Source organism: Rhineura floridana, chromosome 3 (genome assembly GCF_030035675.1).
Source record: "Rhineura floridana isolate rRhiFlo1 chromosome 3, rRhiFlo1.hap2, whole genome shotgun sequence".
NCBI lineage: Eukaryota > Metazoa > Chordata > Lepidosauria > Squamata > Rhineuridae > Rhineura > Rhineura floridana.
In genome coordinates, this window is record NC_084482.1 from 129117491 (window position 1) to 129139693 (window position 22203).

The following is a 22203-nucleotide window of genomic DNA, read 5'->3' on the forward strand; positions in this document are numbered from 1 at the left end:
CCACAGCTCAAGAGTGCCATCACAAGTACATAGTTGAGCAGCAGTCAACCTGCTTTCTGTATCACTAACTGAGAGTGAAATACAGCTCCTGAAATGAACATATGCAGTTTTCAAAACTAGCATTCCCCCCTCCCCAGGGCAGGAAAAGGGTGACTCACTGAATCACTCTTTCTTCTCCCCCTCTTTAGGTGGCTGAGTGTGCTGGGGCCAGAGCAAGCTGTGCTATCCAGCTTCATGGCAGGTAAGCTTCCTCCTTCCTTATCACATTACTGAGTCTGCATTTAAAATGCACATGTGGCTTGCATGTTTAAAAACTGGGGAATAGCCTTTGCCCTGAGGCTGCTGGGATGATTCTTAACGAATCCTTGGTGCAGAGAAAGCAACAAGGAAGAATGTTAAGGAGTTGCAGGTGATCCTGCCTAGCATACCTTCCTCTTTCAGATGCTTTTGTGCTCCTTGCCCTTGTAGGATTCTCTGTCTTAAAGATGGGGAAGAAGCTTATTTCTCTTGGATATTTGGCAACTAGCCTGGGTTGCAACTAAGTGGAAAGTTCTTCTGCATAATCCCCACTAAACTGGTTACCTCTAGTTCCCCCCCCCCGCATCAGTTTATTGCAAGCTGTTATGCAGAGCTTTCAGTGGGATCTATGCAAGAGAATTTCCCAGTCCATCGAGCTTATAGGCACTGTTGGGAGTTCTGTAAAGACTTTGGAACTTGCTGAGGATGGAAGGAAAAGGTGGGAGAACATAGTGAGATTTTGTCTTTGAGGTTCATCTGGTGGGATATTAAAAGCCACGAACGTACCTGCTGCATTCTTCCTTTCACCTCTTGCCCTTTACAGATTTGCTGCAAAGGGCGTTGACTACTAGCAGCTGAGAACGGGCAGGGGGAAAGTGAGACTGTTCACCCCTGCTCCTTTAAAAGGCTGCATTGGGAAAAGCTGTTGGCTGATCATCTCCAGAGGATTGGCAGAGTGTCACTATGAGCAATATTGGAAAGCCAATGAGACCAGGATCCACTGTTGTAAGTGAAATACCCAAACGAAAGAAAGGACGGCCAAGAAAGCAGCCCCAGGTAAAGGTCCACCCTCTTAGTAATCTCAGTGCTTTGCCTTTTCACCATGTTAAGATTTATAGGAAGTATGTTTCTGGCCACAAAGAGTGTGGTGTTATTAGAATGACTGTTAGGTGTGACCCTCAGCTTGACATGTCTTGATATCTCTAAGTTTGGGGTTCAAGAGCCCTTTTTTCTGCTAGGCAAGGCTTAGCAGAAACCAATCTGCTTACTGTAAAGGGAGTGATGGGTTGATTGTTCTGGCCTTCGTATAAACTGAGAAAGCGTAGCATGGACATTGAGGGGCTCTAGAAGGATGTTTTACAAATCCAAAGAGGAGGGCTGCCATTCACTGTCTTTAGTATCATGATGTCACTGAGTATGGTTGAGATGGCTAGCTCCTTCTTAACAGAGCTGTGAAGGGATGCATTTTACAGGTAGCCAGGGCTCATTGTAATACACAGAGGTTCCCTTACCTTGAGACATTGTCGGAAGAAAGACTGGAGAGAAAGGTAAGGGCACAGGGTCTGGAGATCTGGATCTTTCAAACCCATGCTGTCCTGAAAAAAGGAAATGAATTCTGTGCTGACTAGGACTGATGGAAGTTGTAGTCAAAGACATCTAGAGGACACCAGGTAGGGGAGGGCTGGCTTACATCTTAAAGCTATAAGGTGGCTTTCAGTCAGACTTACACAGATATATGCACACACAAAAACGAAAATACAAAATTAATGCATCTCTTTTGATAGGGCAAATTTCCACACTTAATTTCCCTGCACAGATTAATCCTTGCCTGTCAGCGAGCTTGTATAGTATAACATATGAATGGCTGCATGACTGTATTTTTTGGGGGGGGGTCTAGATGCATTTATTAGAAGGAGGCAAGCACACTCACCAGCATCCAGAACCATGTATTTCAACCATAATAGGCACTGATGTGACTATTCTTGCATTAAAAGATAATATACCTTATCGTAGGGTAGAAACATACTTACTGCTCTGCCAGTTCCAGTGCATCTCCATCTCTGTTTCCTGAAAACGGGGGCACGCGATGCTAGTCAAACCCCGCCACTTTTTACTGTAAAAGCTTGAATGCCTTTTAAAAAAAAAGTGCTTCAAAGAGATTTAGCAACTGATTGGCAGATCAACCCTTTCTCCCTCCAGGTGTGGCCAATGGAAACGTTTTGCTGTAGGTGACTAGTGTGCTCACAGCCACATACAAGGGTGAAGTGCATTGATACAGGGATAAAGTACAGGCAAATAATGAATGTATTACTAGATGTACATACATGCATTTGCTACCTATTTATGCATAACTGCATATGCTGATAGCACTCGTCTCTATCTCTCCATTACATCTGAATTGGAAGATGCTGTGCAAGTGTTGGACCAGTGTCTAGAGAAAGTGATGAGCTGAACAAGGGCCAATAAACTGAAGCTGAATCCTGATAAGTGGTGCGGATAGGTTGTTCTTGTGTCTAGGAATTAGAGAGATGGCTTGTTTCAGGGGGGAAAGCACTCCTCCTGAAGGAGCAGGTATATAGCTTGGTGGTACTACTTGTTTTTAAACTGTTACTTAAGTTCCAGGTGGCTCAAGTGGTGAGGAGTACCTATGCCCAACTACAGCTGGTTCACCAGCTACAGCTGTTTCTAAGCTATGATAGTGTGACCAACAGTAGCCCATGCTCTAGTAACCATTGGACTGCTTCAATACATTCTACATGGGGCTACCCTCAAAGATGATCTGGAAGCTACAGCTGGTGTAGAATGTTGCTGCCAGGTTGTTAAGTGTGGCAGCAAGATGGGCCCATATATAACTACTCCTTAAAGGATTGTACTGGTTGTGTGCTGCTACTGGGACCAATACATGGTCATTGCACTGGTATGCAAAGCCTTAAATGGTTTGGGGCCCAAATACTTAGAGAATCACCTCCCCCTGTACCTGCCAACCTGTGCTTTAAGATCTGTGGGAGACACCCTGTTGATGGGGCCACTCATATGTGTGGCCCTTTTGGAGCCAGCCATCTAGGAAGTTGCCATAACTGTGGGAGTTACTCCTTTCTTTGTCCCCTGATGAAGAGCTCAAAACACATTGAGATTTTAAGTAGTTGGACGTCTCCTGAATCTGTTGGATTTTTGTTTGCTTTTGCTTTGTAGTGGTAGTGCCCCTTTGGTGTGTTCTATAACAAATCTACCATGTCTGCTCTGGGCAAATATATTCCTCTTCCCTGCCCAAACAGGAGCTTGTTGGACCATTGCCACCAAAGAAACCTCGTGGAAGGCCAAAAGGAAGCAAAAAGCTGAGTGCTGGGAGTGGACGGATGGTAAGAGTCAGTGGCAGAAAGAGCTTTCAAGCTGATTGGCCCTCAACACATCATCTCCTGGGTTTTTAGAGGAGAAGTGGAGAGGGAAGTGTGTTCATCTTTAATCCTTTGGCATCCTCTCATTCCCAAGTCTCACTAAAGCTTTAAAAATGATTAAATTCATATGCAAATTCTGTGCAATCTAGAAGCCCCTTTCTGATATCTCCCACCTGTCCTAAAATGTAATCCACCAGTTGCTTTCTAATCATCCCCTCTCTTTGGAGGCTGCTGTTGTCCAGTTGTTGTCATAATTCTCCACTATTATCATTGACTGCCTGGTTCCAATTAGCCACCCCTTTGCCCTTTTCCCCCTAATGCCTCATAACTCTTATTTGCCATCCCAAGCATCACTCTTGGTTTGGGGCTCTCTCTGCACTGCTTCAAATGGTAGTTGGCTGCCATCACCAGCATCCTCCTCTTGTTGTTTTCCTTCTTGTTCTCCCCATTCCTAATCTGTTATCACCAAGAACTTCCAGATTCTTCCCCTCCTGGTACCAAGACCCTTTGTTCTGCTGCCATCTTTCTCCTTGTTTAGTGTTCAGTCCATTCACTTCAACATTTCCACAAGGGAGCTGATAAATGGGTGGGAAGGCAAGGAAAATTCTTTGTTACCCTTAGATCTCTGTCTGTTGGATTCCTCAGTCTTTCTGCCACTTAGGCTTAGCTCTTGTCTGGTCCTTCCTAATCATGTTTTTGGTCCTGGACCCATTTGGTCTGAGGATTGGTACTGATAGTATACACCAGTGCTGAGCTGGAGAACATAGGAAGCTGCCTTGTACTAACTAAGGCCATTGGTCCATCTAGGTCAGCAATGTCTAAATTAACTGGCAATGGCTTTCCAGGGTTTCAGATGAGAGTCTTTCCTAACTCTATCTGGAGCTGCCTGGGACCTTTACATGCAATGCAGATGCTCTACCATTGAACTGTTGCCCTTCTGATTACTGGAACAGCACTGTGATTATTTTATGATTGCTGCTCATGTATTTTGTTTACTTTAGGTTTGTAAATGCTTCCTGATCTTTTAAATTTATTATCTTTGTCCTTTGGAAAATCCTAAATAGCAAAATTGTTCTCTGGATGGTATCTTTCAGTGTTGGCCAGTATATGCTCACTTAGCACTTTCTAAACCTTTGCTATATAATTCCCATCCACTTCTTTTCATTCAGGATTGGCATCAGCCCCTGGCATCAACAGGCAGGACTCACTTCCACAAATCCCCTGCTCTTAAAATAATTCTGGATTAGAACTTCAAGCAAACCAGGACCTAGACCAGGGGTGGGCAGAAGGTAGATCAGGATATACATGTAGATCTCTGGGTGAACTCCAGTAAATCACCAAAGATCTCTCACTCCTATGTGTTTAATAATAGTAACAACTTTTCCCTTCAAATTAGACTGCTGAATTTTTTTTTAAAGTGCATCCAGTATACATATGACTTCTCCCAAACAACCATGGGGAATGTGGTTTGTTAAGGGTGCTGAGAATGTGTAGTTCTGCGAAGGGCAAATTACAATTCCTAGGATTCTTTGAGGGAAGTCATGTGGTATGGATCTTGGGGGGGGGGGGACCAGGAATGGATTCTTGTATGAAAGAACTGTGAGCTCAAATTCCCAGCCTGAGATACTTAGATTTAAAGCAGAGTACCTATGAATGAATGTCCACCCCTTTCTAAGCCACTATGTTTCACTTGGTTCCAGCTAGTGGACCACAGGTGTTCTCAGAAAATGCAAAGTAGATCCCACAGACTTGAAGACTGCTCCTGATCAGGCTTGACTCCAAACTATCAATATTTTTTGGAAGGGATTCAAGCACATACTGGAATTTTAGGTGTGCACAATTAAAGTGCTCTGTTACCCTTGTGTAGAAATTTCACTTTTTAAAAAGAGGCTTTTAATTTTATGTAGTTATTATTAATCACCTTCCATATATATGTCTCAAGGCAATGTATACAATATAATACAAACAGCTAAAAAGCCAGTTAAAAACACCACAGAAAATAATGCCAGTTGAAGGGGGGGGATGAAAATTTTGCAGTTGGTAAAAATGACAGGAAAATGCCCTGAAAAATGTGGGATGAATGACTGATTTCCAGGAAGCCGTATAACCACTGCACATGCAAATCAGGATGGATGCAGGATGAATGCTCAATAAAAACCTGCTAACCTCTGTATAAGCTTCGTGCAAGCAAATCAAGATAAAAGCTCATTAAACCAGTTGTTTGGAGGAGCCCCTAGACATGCTTTCTCACACCTTGTTTGCAAAGATCACTGGTTGCCTAAGAGTGAGGTTTTTGTTTTGTTCTTTGTTACAGGTACAAACTTCTGTTGAAAAAAGGCCCAGGGGAAGACCTCGAAAATGGGTGAGTCAAGTGGAATCAAAACTGTATTTTTTTCCCCTCAAGTAGCATCTGATGTTCTAAAGCAGTTTGAGGAGTGATTGCACAGTACCAGAAGCAAGTTACATCTGGGAAGTGAGCAAGCTCTGGGGAGAGAAAGGGCTAGCACCCTCATACCCATGACCCCTTCAGAACATTTGAAACTGCTTCCCATGAGTAAGCCTGTGAAATTTGCAAGATAGACTCATGTGCAAAATCAGCAATGGGATATGATATTGAGAACAAACTTTAGTAGCAACCAGCAAAGAGAATGAGCCTGAGATCTTGAGACAAGCCACTGTGCTACTTAGGAATAGGTATGCAACCAGCCTGTTCCAATAGCATAATGGAAAATGTTGCTCCCAGATTTAACCTTCATCCAATTACATTAAAGGGTGGGGAGCCTGTGATCCTCCAGATGTTTGTTTGCTTGTTTGTTTATTACATTTATATCCCACTGTTTCTCCAAGGAGCTCAAAGTGGTGTACATTTTATCCTCACAACTCTCCATATTATCCTCACAACAACCCTGTGAGGTGAGTTAGGCTGAGAGACTGTGACTTGCCCAACGTCATCCAGCAAGCTTCATGGCCGAATTGGGATTTGAATTATTGTCCAGCAACATATGGAGGGCTATAGGTTCCCCAGCCCTGGTCTTTTAACCTCTCTCCTTCACAAGGAAGATTACAGCTGCAATCCTAAACCCATTTATTCCAGAGTAAGCTCCACTGAACATAGTAGGACTTCCAAGTACATATGCACAGGATTGCACTGGAAGAATCTCCCATGAATCAGTGTCCTGCATTCCTAATTGCTTTAGCCCTTTCCTTTTGGACTTTGTAAAGGTTGATTTATGCAGCTATATGGAGATAGAAGATGTTTCTCAGATTAATAGCTTCTGTGTTGCTTTTTGTAATCAACTTGTTTGTATTTCTAGTATTTCAATAGATGAGTTGGTTCCTATCACCTGTGGAGAGAGATTTCTTATTATTCAGATCCCAGAATGGGTCAAGGCAACTTGCAGTTTAAAAATCTTAAACATGCCCCATACTAAAAATACAAATAGGAGGAGGTTGCTTGTTAAGTATTCTGAACTGTCACAGTGGCTGGCTGTAAGACACCTGTTGATAGGCTGGCCTGTGGTTAAACTGCCAGCAACACAGAAGAAGGGGAGGGGAGTCTCAAGCATGACTCACAACATAGCTTTGCAACTGTTCAGGGTATCCGATATGTGGCTGAAGACAATATAGAATCTGAAGCAGCAGCAGAAGTGTGACATACTATGCCTAGGTCACATCCACACCATACATTTAAAGCAGAGGTTCGCAAACTGTGGTATGTGAGCTTCATTCAGGTGACCCATGGCATGTCCATGTTAAATATTTATAGTAATTTTTAATTGTATTTTTATTGCTTCTTTCTTATGTTATCTTTTTATTGTGTTACAGTTTGAATTCTATGGAATATATAAGAAATAAAAGAAACAATAAAAATACAATTAAGATCATACAGCATTTAGCACAGTGCATTACACTCGCTGCCACAGGCAGAAAAATCATTAAGGGATCCACCAAGACCCTCAGCTATTTCCAAGTAGTCCATGGGAGGAAAAAAAGTTTGGGAACCACTGATTTAAAGCACACAGCATTCCCCAAAGAATCCTGGGAACTGTAGTTTCCCCCTCAGAGATACACTTCCTAGCAGCCTTAACAAACTACAGTTCCCAGGATTCTTTGGGGAAGGTCATAGGTTTTAACTGTATAGTTTGGACATGATCTAAGTTCTAGTCTATTGGTTCTTAAATTGTAGTCCAAAGTTGGACAACCAGTGACATTGCTGAACTTTGAGGTGTTTCCTGGGACTACCATGAACAGAGGACACTGCTGATGAACTGGAGAATTCTCTGAAATTTCTGAGCTGTGCTGAAAAGGACCCCCCCTCTTTATATTAAAATGCCAAATTTAAATTGTGCACTCTTCAGCAATGCAAGGGGCTACAGCAGGGGTAGCCGACCTGGAGGCCTTCAGATACTGTTGGGCTCCCCTCATCCCTGAACATTAGCCATGCTGGCTGGGCTGATAGGAGGTAGTGTCCAACAACATCTGGAGGACATCATGTTGGCTACCCCTGGAGTCCAGGGATAACTTCAGAGTTATTATGTACACAGTTCTCTCCCACTTATGCCACTCTGGGCTCCTTCAGGAGGAAAGGAGGGGTATACATTTCATAAATAAAAAATAAATATACCCATTTAGCTTTGTTAGATTGCAGCCACGGAAGACAAAGGAAGCACCTGAACACAGAAACATTTCAAGTGTCCTCCCACATGGTGGCAATAAGACAAGAAAAGAAGTTCGTCTGTGAGGATCAAGCAGACCAGAATAGTGAACGTCAGTACAGCAAAGTATATAAACCATTGCTGTAATATATGCAGGTACCTTCTAGTTGAACAGATCCTAGTTATAGAATAAGGGAGACAGATGCAAAAGGAGCAGATGAGAGAAATTAAAGCTGCCATCCTATGCCCACTTACCTGGGAGTAAGTGTCATGGAGCTCACAGGGGCTTACTTCTGTGTAGACTCTGTAGACATAGCATAAGATTGCCCAATGAGTGACTTTGGGAAGGGACTGATCCATCAAGCAAGATGAATCTTGGATGGTTAATCTTCTCTAGAGTCTTTGGGAAATTCTGCCTTTCCAACAGATTTCATCCAGTTTTTTCCCCCATTTCCTCAACAACTTGTTCAAAGGGATGAATGGAGGTTATTTAACCTTCATATCCAGGTAGTTCTGCCCACTGCATAGGAGACCTTTCTGTGTGAAGGATCTAAGGGAGATAACCTTTTAAAGATGTGCCAATCTGCAGATTCAATCTGAGTCACCTAGGTTTATGCCATTTTACCAAGGGTAAAATCCTATAGCCATTACACTATACTTTCAGGGCTTAGCCATAGCAACATTGGATCTCATCATTATGAACAGAAGAGGATCCACTCTTTCCAAAAGTTGTCACTCTGCTCTGGAATCTGCTCATAGATGAAAGACAACAGCACCTCAGCTTCTCTAACATTGTACATGAGAACTGCTAGAAAATCACCGATGAGATAAAAAATCAGGTTTTATTACACTGTCATAGAGTATCAGGAAGCGCTAGGAATTCACACATCCAACAAAACACCCCAACCATTCCAAGGTGGGATTCCAAGCTGGGTTTTTCATATCTAATCTAACACAGCAATCACTGACCTGCACTGCCTTTCCTTTTCTTGCTACTTGCCAACGTACTGCTGAGCACAGCGGCTAGTTCCCACTGTGTTGCCAGACATGCTCCAAGGAAAAGCTATAAATGGTTGGAAAATGGGAGCTCTTTTCAATGTCTAATCTAAAATACAAAAATGAAGACAAAGCCCTCCTGAGTATGTACATTCAGAATTATGTGCACAAGATGAGTGGGGTGTCTCTATAGGAAATTGCCTTGATAGAATATTGGCCCATCAAACGCAAAACTGTTTACTCTGACACTTAGGAGCTGTCTGAAGTCTTAGTCCAAGATCTTTCCAATCACCTTCCCAGGAATACTTTTAATGGGAGAACCCTGGACATTCTACATGTGATCTATCACTGTGCTTTAATCCTTCCCACACACATGCTTGCATCTGGTACAAAAAGAATTGTGCACAGTGCAATGTTGGACGGCAGAATGAAATAGACATTTGCTGTGGCAAAATACACTATCAAGTACACACTTTTTACCTAAGCATTAATAACTATGACTATGGGAAAGTAAGATATGAAACACCCTTGAGAAGATGGGGAGATGTCACTTCTGTAGACTACCTGTATGAGGATTTGTTAAGAAATATTACTAAAACCTGATTGTTTGGCTCTTATTGCATGGACATTGAAACGTTTTATATTGTCATTAAAACATAAGAAGAGCCCTGCTGAATCAGGCCCCAAAGAAATCAACAGAGATTAAGCACATGGTTCAGCATAAGAAAAGACCTTCTAGATTAGGTGAAGGGCCCATCTAGTTCATCATCCTGTTCTCACAGTGGCCAACCAGATGCCCATGGGAGGCCTGCAAGCAGGACCTGAGCATATCATGTGATTCTCACCAACTGATATTAAGAGGCATAATTTCTCCAACAATGGAGGTGAACATAGCCACAATGGCTAGCAACCATCGTGATAGCCTTGCCCATGTCAGGTGTTTATATTTCTTTTGCAGCTTGCTGTCCAGGAGGAAGAATTACAGAATGCTGGCATTCAAGGGAGAAGCAACCCAAGCTCTAATACGTCATGCCGTGCCATAGAAGGTATGTGGCTTTAGAATACTGCTTTTGCAAATAACATGAGTATCAGCGCTTAAATGAAACTGGGATAGAGGCATCTTAACACATTGCAGGAAGCTGTTCTTCAAACTTTTTTTTTTTTTTTAAGAGGTTTGAAGTTAAAAGGGAGAGATGGAGAAAGTGTTGCTAGCTCTGTAGCTTCACCCTACTGTCTGTTAGGATATTTCACCATGTGATGTATGAATCAAGCTGGTGACTGTCAAGCACTGCCTTGAGTTCTAAGAAGGTGCCACTTGATAAGTAGATGCCACTTGATAAATTCCAGGATGTTTAACTTTACTTGTTTGAGTCCATTTCCTCTCTGACGTCTGCTGTCGTATCATTTCCCGCCTTTAAGGTGCATGGTGGCATCGGCTACAGCCACAGATTCCTTTGTGATGGCCTCACTTCCTGCCTGTAGGGTTTGTATCATATGTAGATCCTTAATACCACTTGAAACAACAGCTACAGTAAGTTGCGCTTTTCTGTTCTGCATAGGACAGTTGTATTCATTCCTATACATGCTCGTATGTGCACCCAAACCCTCCTATCCTGTGCCATCTGATCAGAAAGACATTGATGTGACAGGATAAAGCAATGATGCAAATAGCAGAAAAGGGGCCAATTCCAGATGACCCATTTGTTGAGCATTCGTCCTTATTTCTTTTTGCACAAAATGTGCACAGAGATTATATGATGTTGACGTCAAATGACAGTTGTCCCACACATCTCAGTGCTTTTCTCCCATCACTTTTCTTACTACATAGAAATGGTGTTTTATTTTTGAAAGCAGATCTGTTGTGCAAGAACCCTGTAGTGTCACCTCTGTTTATCACAATTATGGTTGTCAGGTTCAGGGCCTGAGACTGATCCTGTACCTTTAGGAGAAGAGAAAGTCAGCCAAGTGCAGGTGTGCTTCCAACACTGTAATGGGAAAAACCACAAGGTGGAATTCTCCCTTCCCCCTGCACAACTTTTAAAGATACAGAAGTCCTCTTGGTTGCCAGGCCCAGCCTCCAAGAGGTCTTCTGTATCTTTAAAAGTTGTGCAGGGGGAAGGGAGAATTCCACCTTGTGGTTTTTCCCATTACACTATTGCAAGAACACCTGTACTTGGCTGACTTTCTCTTCTCCTAAAGGTACAGGATCAGTCTCAGGCCCTGAGCCTGGCAACCCTAATCACAATGTACCACTTTTTTGGGGGGGGTGTTATGAAGTTGCAGTTTATCATGTGAATGTCATATATCTTTCACATCTACCCAAATGGGTGAGGGATCTGTACCGAAATGCTGATATTATTTATTTGATTTATATCCCTCCCTTCCTTCCAACATTCTGGAAGTTACATATATAACAGATTTGTTCTGTATTGGGTCTCTCTTTAACACTCACAGTCTCCCCACCCCTATGCAAGCTTGGTGGTGGTAGCATGGCAGGCAACAGCAGCACTGTTGCAATCTGCAGTGGGCACCTTTGAGTCACCCACCATTTTTACATTCCCACAATGCCCCAATGTAGTGTCACTTAAACCATTGTAGGAACGTCAAAACAGCATCTTCCTGACAAACCCAATAAATTCATGCTAGGGAACATGGTGGGCAAGAAGGCCGAGCTCAAGCACCACTGAATCCCTTCAGAGCAGCCTTTCCCAACCGGTGTGCCTCCAGATGTTGTTGGACCACAACTCCCAGCAGCCTCAGCCATTGGCAATGGAGGCACACCGGTTGGGAAAGGCTGCTTCAGGGCTTTAGGCCCACAGCAGCTGCCTGACAATGCCAAGTGTTGCCATTGGCCCTGGCAGCAGTCCTGTGCACACTTCTCCACTGAAGTAAATGGAATGTAACCAATCAAACTGTGTGGGTTTGTAGCCTATGATGGCTCTTTATTTCCTCTGTCATTCAGCCCTCTTTCTGCATTGGCATACAATGAGAGTGAGGCGGAGCCGCACTGTCTGTATGTCTGGCCACCAGTTTGTTCAATTCTCTGTAGGACTTCTTAAGCATGACAGGTTTTCTTCACAGAAGCACTCCCACAAATACATTCCACGGGGCATCTGCCAAATCAGGAGTACTGAGAGGCCCCAGAAGCAGCTCAGCACACTTCTGTCTGAGGGACGAACAGCACACAGTACATGCGAACACTTGCAATAGAGCCCTGGTTTTTTAAAAAGGAAAAGCAGATGGGCATAAAGATTTGGAGTTGGACTCTAGGAATTTTTAAACCCTTTCTCTGCCAGTAGTTTCTTTACTCCATATAGTCTCCCCACAACTCTCCTCCCCCTCCTTGTGAAACCTGCAGGGGGAAAGCTGATTTAGGGAAGGAGGTATTTGAAGAACAGAAATGGTGACTGAGGAACCAGTGAAGCAACCCTTCACCACCATTCTCCACTGGACATTTTCTTAAAATAAAAAAAAGAGAGAGAGTCAAGACTGTTAGATTTCTTTGCACATAGTAGACAGTTGACCCTTACATCATTTTAGACACAGGTGTAAGGCTTTCCTCAAGGTGCAGTTTTTACCACAGGGTAATGGGTGGGGAACATTCTGGCAAATGAAACCTGTTATATTGGAAATAATCCAAGTTTTCTCCAATTTATGAAGCACTTTTTTGCCTCAGGATTAGGGAATTCTCTCTCTGTTCTCTAAATCTTCCAGTCTAGCACAAACCTTGTTACTTGAAGATGAAATGCAATTTTCCAGAGCTGCTGCTGCTGTGTGTATGCACGCACACACGTACGCACACTCTCCACCTTTCTGCATATGTACATAAGGCCTCTTGCACAAAATCAATGAACTACAAAATAAGATAAAAAATATAACCCACAAGTGTTTAGACTTACGGCTTCAATCCTCCCCTGCAGGGACAGTGGACAGATTAAGATGGTCCGCCCCAAAGACTAATGGAATGCACTGGATTCCTGAATGCCTTGGGGGAGTTCCCAGTAGATAAAGCAGGTGACCCTGTTGAAGCCCTTGTCATGTTGTGGAATTTTGAAGCGTGCTGGGCTCTTGACACGGTTGCCCCTGAGTGCACCCTATCCAATATTGTGGAGCCTGGTTTGCACCTTGGTACACCAGTGAGTTAAGGGCAATTAAACAGGCTGGATGACAGCTAGAATGCAAATGGCGAAAGATGTGCTGTGAGGCTGATCGGGCATGAGTAAAACAAAACTCTGCCTACTGTGTGATGATGAGGGCAGCAAAGAAGGCCCACTTCTCTGCCACCATCGCATCCTCAAGTCCAGTGGAGCTTTTCTGTATTGTCAAGGGTCTGTTGACATCAGCTCCAGGAAATGGAGTTGTAGACACTTCGGAGGCCCACTGTTAATTGTTTGCAAGATATTTTGAGGGTACAGTTGCTCACTTCCATAGCAATCTTGACGCCACATCCCCATCTACTGTAGTCCCCAGTGAGGTGTCCAGTGCAACATCTGCTGCAACTTCTTGGGATTGGTTTCAGTTGATGCGGCCTGATGACATGGACAATGTGCTTGCAACAATGCGACCAGCAACGTGTCCTCTCAACCCTTGCCCTTCCTGGCTTATTAAAGCTTGCTGAGGGGGGTTGACCAAGTGGATCCAGAGTATGGTCAATGTGTTGTTGTGGGAGGGAGTGGTTCCAGCTGCCATGAAAGAGGCGGTGATCCAACTACTCCTGAAAAGCTCACCCTGGACCCACTGGTTTGTGACAACTACCACCCAGGTGCAAACACCCCCTTTTTAGGGAAGGTGATTGAGAGGGTTGTGGCGCAGCAGTTGCAAGAACTCTTGGATGAAACATTATCTTGACTCATTCCAGTCTGAGTTCAGGCCTGGTTATGGGACTGAATCAGCCTTGGTTGTCCTGAAGGATGACCTTTATTGGGAGAAGGACAGGGGGAGTACAACCCTGTTATTCTTACTTGATTTCTCAGCGGCTTTTGACCATGGTATCCTTCTGGGCCGACTTGGTGAGATGGGTATTGGAGGCACTGTTTTACTGTGGTTCCGATTCTATCTCCAGGTTCATTATCAGAGAATAGCACTGGGTGATTGTCTCTCATCCCCCTGGCAGTTGTGCTGTGGGGTGCCATCATGTCCCCAATGCTGTTTAACATCTTTATAAAGCCCTTGGGAGCAGTCATCAGGAGATTTGAGGCAAGGTGTCAGCAGTATGCTGATGATACCCAGCTCTATTTCTCTGCAACATTTGAATTGGGAGAGGCCATGCAAGCCCTGGACCACTGCCTGGGCTCGGTGGTGGGCTGGATGAGGGCCAATAAATTGAATCTGAATCCTAGCAAGACAGAGGTGCTGTGGGTTGGTAGTTCCCAAGTTCAGATAATTGGTCAGTGGCCTGCTTTGGATGCAGTCGTACTGCCTCTGAAAGGGCAGGTCCTTAGTCTGGGGGTACTCCTGGATCCATCTTTGCTGCTATAGGCCCAAGTGACCTCAGTGGCTAAGAGTGTCTTTTACCAGCTTTGGCTGGTAAGACAGCTGCAGCCATTTCTGGACTGGGATAGCCTGACCCTTGCTGACCATGCACTGGTAACCTCCCTTGAGGTTGGTCCAGAAGCTGCAGCTGGTACAAGATGCTGCAGCACAACTGCTCACTGGGGCAGGGTATCGCCAATATGTCACCCTGCTGCTGAATTTTATTTATTTATTTATTTTATTTAATTTATATACCGCCCTAAGCCCAAAGGCTCTCTGGGCGGTGTACAAAATAAATTACACAGGCTACTTATTAGTTACCGGGCTAAGTTCAAGGTGTTGGTTTTGATGTACAAAGCCCTATACTGCTTGGGACCAGGATACCAGAAACACCCCTTATATACCCAGTTGATCACTGCGCTCTGCAGGTGAGGGCCTCCTGCAGATGCCATCTTATCAGGAGGTCTGTTTCGCACAACATAGGAAGCAGACCTTTAGTACTGTGGCACCTACCCTTTGGAATTCCCTCCCTTTAAGTATTACACAAGCACCATCTCTGCTATCTTTTCAGCGTCTACCGAAGACCTTCCTCTTTCAACAAGCCTTTCAAGTAGAGACCTTATCCCAGTCTGCATCTGTACTGGAATTGTTTTTTTAATATGTTTTAAAAGCTTTTTAAAAAAAAATGTTTTTAAAGATGTTTTGTTTAAAGATGTTTTTAAGGATGTTTTGTTGTAATATATTTTAAAGTTACTGTTTTTATGATGTTTTAGAGTGTTTTTAGTGCTCTATTTTGTTGCCCTGGGCTGCTATTGGGAGGAAGGGCAGAATATAAAACTAATAAATAAATAAGTGAGACAAAACACAGCCTAAAAACAAAACCAACTAACGAAACTATTTTCAAAGTAGCAGTTTTAACGATAAAAGATTGGGAGCTATGGAGTTCTCTGCTCCTTCCCTCCCTGGTTCAATTTTTTCCCAACAGTGCTAACCAGGATTCCCTCTTAACCAAGATTTGAAACTAAGACTTTAAAGTGCTTCCATAGTTAAAAATATAAATGGACTGTCTTCAAGTTGATCCTGACTTATGGCTACCCTATGAATAGGGTTTTCATGGTAGGCAGTATTCAGAGGGGTTTTTCCATTGCCTCCCTCTGAGGCTAGTCCTCTGCAGCCGGCTAGGACATGCTCAGCTTGCCACAGCTGCACAAGCCAGCCCCTTCCTTGTCCACAACTGCCAGCTGGGGGGCAAATGGGCTCCTTGGGACTATGCAGCTTGCCCACAGCTGCACAGGTGGCAGGGCATGTAACCCACTCACTGTGGGGATCATCTTTAGCTGGCCCTTTACACCAAGGAGACACAAGCAGAGATTTGAACTCACAGACTCTGGACTCCCAGCCAGGCTCTCCTCCCCACTGTGCTATACCAGCTCATTTCCATAGTTAAAGAGGAACCTTTTTAGTGCTTAGTGCTGCTCTAAATAACATAGTTTTCACACTATGATCTGGTGAACCCTGAGGTTCTGCAATGAAGCTTTTCTGGAAGGTAACTTTTATTCCCTTGCCAATCTCCCCCTATTACAGCGTGATGGGATACACCTTACATTCACATGGGGTGATGCCCCACAGTCTTCCTGGCAGTGCTCCATTGGAACTGACTGTGCTCCTTAGAACGTGCACTGCAATCCTCTGCCATTCACAGGAGTTCCTCTTCAGCAGACAATTCAATGTGGAAAGGGTTTCCTGAAGGCAGAAAATTTGAAAAACTAGTGCTCTAACTTGCTCTTTGTCTCATACTCTCTTTAGGCACATCTGGAAAAGGATGTCAGAGGATCAACAGAAGTACAGAACACAGCAGATCGATGGACACTTCTCCAACTGTGGTTCAGCAGCAGATGGCTTGTTGATGTGCCACTGAAGTAAAATATGTTTGAATCATAGAGCTGGAAGATGCCTTACTGCTTGATGCAGGCAATCCAGAGCTGCAGTGGCATCCCCAACAGATGGCTACCCAGCCTGTGCTTGAAGATCTCCTGTGAGGGAGAGCCCACCAACCTACTAGGGCATTGGTTCCATTGCCAAACTGCTCTTGCCATCAAGAAGCTTCCCTTAATATCCAGCAGACTGGACTAGATGGCCAAAAAGACCCCTTCCAGCTCTATGATTCTAATATATTAAATTCCCATTCTTCTCTCACTGTGCCAAGTGAAGCATTATACTTGCTTTTTGTTGTTGTTTATATCAGTTTTCTCCCAGTCCGTTGACCATCTCTCACAAGATTCAGATATTCACTTTTTAAATGGTTGGTTTGGGCTGAAGAGATTTATTAGAACTCCTCAGAGTTTGCCTGAAATTAAAGTTACATTATGTTCTTTAAAACTCTTTACCAGATTGTGCCTTGTGCTATTGGGAATGCTTGCACTCATAGAAAGGAGGGATGTTGAATTTAATAAATGAGAAATGTTTGAATGATGAAAGCAGCATGGTCCGAAGTATGATTACTCAGAAGCCCAATGGGGTTTACATCCTAGTAAACATGCTTACATTTGTAGTCCTGACTTAAAAATGTAAATGTACTGCCTTCAAGTCAATTCCAACTTATGGCGACCCTATGAATAGGTTTTTCATGGTAAGGCTGAGGCAGTGACTGGCCCAAGGTCACCCAGTGAGCTTCATGGCTGTGTGGGAATTTGAACCCTGGTCTCCCAGGTCATAGTCCAACACTCTAACCACTGTGCAACACTGGCTGTCTACATACAGAATAACTTAGAGATTTGAGGCTATACTATAGAATCGTTTTTGCCCATGGGGAACACCTACTCAACCACCTTTTCTGCTCCATCATCTTCCCCCTTCCTCTTCTTGCCTCGTCAGCAGTTATGTGCAGGGACAGAAGCCTCCTCCCACCAACTGGCAGTAACCCTGGGAAAACTACAAATCCCATGGACCCCTACACTTTTCCTCCTTGTGCTTAACAAGGAGTGGGAACAGAGCTCCCCCCTTCCCTGTAAACCACCAGTGATTGCCGGTGGTGTAGTGGTATAGTCATCTGTGGTCTTGGGGGGGGGCTTAGACCCCTTACTTTTTTGGGAGCAGGGTCCCTATATCTCCAGCATCCTACGAGCCAATCAGCATGAAAGGGGAGTGTGTTAGCCACTGAGAACAGTCTTCTAACATGCTTCCTTGTCTTTTCTTGCTCATTGAAGCCAATCAGAGTGAAAGAAGGTGAGTGGGCCACTGAGAAGACTCTTTTTAGTACTAGCTAACACTCTCCCCTTTCATGCTTATTGGCTCCTGGGGTGTCTATTGTTGTGGGAAATGGCATTAACAAGGATCTCATTCTCAACCCACAGCAAAAAAAGCAGTGCGTGGCTGTGAAGATCATGAAGGGACTGTGCACACTTCTGTTGATTGTTCCTGCCACCACTGACCCTGGCCAGAGAAATAAAGGAGAGAAGGAGAGTGCTTTGGGGAACTGGGGACTGATGGGAGAGATGCCTTGGGGAGAGGGAGGGCTGGTGGACAAGTGAGGGGGGAGACAGGATTTTAATCCCAGCTGGAGAAGAGTTCAGGAGCTTGGAAAGCTTGACCTTTGATGCAGGTTTCTATGAGCCCCTGAACATCTTCTCTGAGGGAGGGGTGGGGCTGCAGAGTATCTCTGTCCTTCTCCATTTTACTCCTTTGTCATTATAATTAAGCTACTACTTGAAGCAGGGTAAATGCCAAAGCAGCCATAAGAAACAGGCTGTTTCTGTAATTCCAGAGAAGTGATTAAAACCACATTTACATTGTTAATGGCTACATATGGAGGGAAGTGCGAGATTATGATGTTGCTTTTCTTCAAACTGGAAAATAACCCAGGAGCTGGCCTTGGGTTCAGGTTCCACACATCGCTTTGGTCCAATAAAGGACTGCTTTTTGCATGAGTGTAAGGACTGCCTTGCCAAGCTAGAGTGTCTTCTGCTTCTCAAGGAAATCTTGATGTTTGCTGGAAATGGTAACAACCTTCCTGTGAGCAAACATAGCTTTGGAATAGCACATTATATTGTGAGAAAATAGTTCTTCACATCTTGATTCTTAAGAGCAGGTCTTTTCTTACATTTTAATCACACTGTAAAGCATCAAGGGGCTTGAAGCAGCAGCTCCGTGCCTACTTACTGTAGCATCAGAGTAGCTCTCAGGCAGAGAGAGCTGATGTCATGATATTTGCTGTGCTGCAGCACCATCTAGAGAGGGGCACTGCAATTCATCAGCCCAGCTGAACCAGGTGATTTAGGGAAGCAGTAAGTGACTGGCTGGCCAACAGTTATACACGCTGAACTGCTAGTGGAATAGCCATCACAGACTCCTGTGAACAGCCATCACAGACTCTTGTCCACATGCACCCCACATCTCCCTGACCTCACTATGCATCTACCTCTGGCCCCTTTGACTTTGCTGCTCTGGACATTGCCCTTGGCCTGATATGGACTATGCACTTACCTCCATGCCTCTCAACTGCACACTCTGGTCTCTCTACCTCCAGCCAATCTCCATGTAATTAATTGCAGCCCTTATTAAAGTTGGTTGGTGTAGTCCACATCTAATCACATTTTATTTTTCACCAAGATACCAGTTCTGGTGTAAGACTGAAGTTTATGTCCATTTTTAATGTTGGCATCAAAGCTGCCCTGGGGGTCAAATATTTGGGAAACACTCTTTAAATTATGCCCGATACCCTGATATCAGTGGTTGCTAACTCGCAGCCCTCCAGATATTGTTGGACTCCAACTTCCATCAGCCCCAGTCAGCATAGCCAATGATGGATGATTTGAGATGTAGTTCAACAACATCTGGAGGGTCACAGGTCTCCCAGCCTTGGCTTCAAGAAATGGAAAACCACATATATAGATTGGTGTTGTTTACTGGACAATTTACAGTGGGGGTGGGGAACCTGTTGCCTTCCAGATGTTGGACTTCCATGAGTCCTAGCCAGCATGGCCAATGGGCAGGGATGAAAGGAACTGAAGTCCTACAACAGTTGGAGGACCACAGGCTCCCCACCTGCTTTAAGCATCTACTGCTGTGAATAATTCACATGCAATTTGTGTGTGTGCATTGGGAATGTGGCCTTAACACAGCCTTCCCTAATCTTGTGCCTTCCAGGTGTTTTGGCCTATAACTCCCATCAGCCCTAGCCAGGACTAGAGGGCACCAGGTTGGGTAGGGCAGGGCTGCTTTAATAGATGGTTCTTGGTAAAGTCCTGAATGTTTTAACATTATTCATGTGTTGAGTCTTCAGATAGGCAAGGACAAAACCCTGCACATAAAGATCCCTGGCCTTTTTTCTGAAGATAAAGTCTTTGGAATGCAGCACACCAAAAGGAGCTAAGATAAGTGGGTTTATATTGCTGGATCGTCACCTTGTCCTTGTAGTGGTGAGTGGGCTTGCGTGTTCCAATGAACCCTGTGAGCGATGCCGTCGGGAGTCATGTACTCCCAGCAGGGTCACCCATGGCAGTAAGGTCAAGGGATAGGAACCACACAAAGAACGATCTAAAAAAGTCCTCAATGGCTGAACAGGCAGAGGATAACAATGTGTACGTTACAACAGCTGTGAAGGCGGATGAAGGCTGCAGCAGATAAAAGACTTCCAATCGTCATGGTATCCATGCCATTGGATCAAAGCTTTTTTCTGTCAAGATTGTGTGTTGATGGTCATGCGCCGATCTCCCCACATAAAACAAATTCACACACGGGCGTCTTCCAAGCAATCTTGGAAGACAATCTTACTCGGCCATGAGTGATCGCCCATGAAAATGATATTGGTGCAGAAGAAAACCTGGGACCTATTGCGTCTGAGGTCTAAAAGGTTTGGGGCAGTTTTGATATATGATATTATTGAAAGACAGAGAAAAAATATGCCTGTGGGGGTCTCTGATTTCATAGAATCATAGAATTGGAAGGGGCCTATAAGGCCATTGAGGCCAACCCCCTACTTGATGCAGGTTAATAATTTCACTGTTAATAAGCCTGTATCTCCAGTAGCACCTTTTGGTTTCCAGTTCTCTTGTGCTTTGTACTTTCGTACTAGATGCAATAAGCACAGTGGGAGCATGGGACACATTTGCGCATCATGAAGTAGCTGAGGTTCGACTATTTCAACTGACAAAAGTGTGTCAAGGAAGACAGCATGCAGAAAAGACAGATGAATATGACAGCACAAAATAAATGGCTCCTATGAAACACAAAGGTGGCAAATCACTCTTTGTATATTACCATTTTAGATGCACACCTATAAGACGTTTCAAGTGCATACCTAAAAATGTAAATTGTGACTATAGTGTGCAATACATATTAAAGAAGGGCACTTGGCAGGGATCCAGGATTGGCTGAGGTTTCTTGTTGAGTGTATTTGTTCATTTTAAAATATTTATAGACTGCCTTTCTTAATACAATTCTTCGAGGAATAATAAAGAATACAAGGCATTAACCCAAAATAAACATTTCTACAACCTCCCTGCCCCTTTAGTAAGCCAGAAGTAATAGATTAAAAACCACTAATATAAAATACAATTTCTACAAGGCTGGGAGTCAAAAGAAAAGAAAGCGATCCCAACTTAAAAAAAAAGAAGAATTAGGATGCCAAGGCCTTCCAGAATGACTGAAGCAAGGCAGTCATCTGGAGAGGAGCTAGCTGGGAGTTCCATAGCCATAGAGCCACTACAGAAAAGGCCATCTTCCTTGTGTCCATCCAATCTCACTTCTCTAAGCAATGGGCAGTTGATAAGGCCTACTTTTGTAGATCTTAATGTGGGCAGGTTGATACGGGTACAGGCGGTCCTTCAAATAGCTCAGACCTAAATCATGTAAAGCTTTAAAGGTTAAAACCAGCACTTTGAAATAGGCTCAGAAACCCACTGGCAAGCAGTGTTACTTGATGTTACTTGATCCAGCCATCTCACTCCTGTCAGGACTATGGCAGTCACATTTTGAATAGCTGAAGTCTGCACATACAGTGCATTACAGTAGTCAAGCCAGTAGTCAAGAGGCTGAGGGTTTTCCCTGCTCTCCTGCAGCTTAAGCAGTGGCAAAAGAAAGAAAGTAAACCTGGGGGAAGCGGGCTGGGGATTTCACGGTTGCTAAAGCTGCTACAAAACAACAAAAAATCAAGGGGAGCCTGGGCCACCACCATTGCCACACATGTTGTTGTGTAAATGTGTATATTTGTTAGCAGCGATTGTCAACGGTCTGAAATGCGTGTGTGCCAGTGTGTGCGTTTACCTAAGAAAGCAGCCTTTTACCCTGCACTGAGATCACTGAGACTTAAGACTTAGTAAAATAAGAAAAGCTACTTTATTTATAGAAATACATAGTAGATAGAAAAGCATACCTAGTTCTAACTAACTAACTAAGTTGGAGGCGCAGCGCCCAGGCCTGGGAGTTGCCCTCATGGCTAGGGGAGAGAGAGCAGAGACAAAGGTGTCTCTTCTCTCTTGGACAGTTGGAGAAAAGAAGAAAGGGAAAGGGCGGAAGGAGGAGGGGCAGATAAGCTTCCCTAAGACATATCAGTCTAACGATGGGAGGAAGTCAGTCAGAGCATCACAGGTAAAAGTAATCAAGCCTATCCATCTGGAGGACCCTAAAGAACAAAACAGGAGTTGCTCTTGCCCCACTTCCAACAACAC

The 22203-nt window shown here is 44.1% G+C and overlaps 1 protein-coding gene across 2 annotated transcripts; it reads left to right on the forward strand.

Moving 5' to 3' along the window:
- Window positions 1–375: 375 nt before the first annotated feature.
- Window positions 376–17013, forward strand: LOC133382295 (high mobility group protein HMGI-C-like). 2 transcript variants are annotated; one of them, XM_061621977.1, is made up of 6 exons: window positions 376–736; window positions 842–1074; window positions 3294–3377; window positions 5728–5775; window positions 10023–10110; window positions 16343–17013. In XM_061621977.1, exons 2-6 carry the CDS (start codon window positions 982–984, stop codon window positions 16441–16443), a joined length of 414 nt encoding a protein of 137 aa, XP_061477961.1. In that variant the 5' UTR covers window positions 376–736; window positions 842–981; the 3' UTR covers window positions 16444–17013. The 2 variants fall into 2 exon arrangements, with proteins under 2 accessions (XP_061477961.1, XP_061477962.1); XM_061621978.1 differs by having other exon boundaries at window positions 395–409.
- The last annotated feature ends 5190 nt before the right edge of the window (window positions 17014–22203 follow it).

What these genes read in the sequence shown, in the direction of transcription:
- LOC133382295 (XM_061621977.1), top strand. Translation starts at nt 982, where the DNA reads ATGAGCAATATTGGAAAGCCAATGAGACCAGGATCCACTGTTGTAAGT. An exon ending in GGCCAAGAAAGCAGCCCCAG is followed by an intron (nt 1,075 to 3,293) that starts GTAAAGGTCCAC and finishes CTGCCCAAACAG; the next exon opens with GAGCTTGTTGGACCATTGCC. An exon ending in GTCATGCCGTGCCATAGAAG is followed by an intron (nt 10,111 to 16,342) that starts GTATGTGGCTTT and finishes TACTCTCTTTAG; the next exon opens with GCACATCTGGAAAAGGATGT.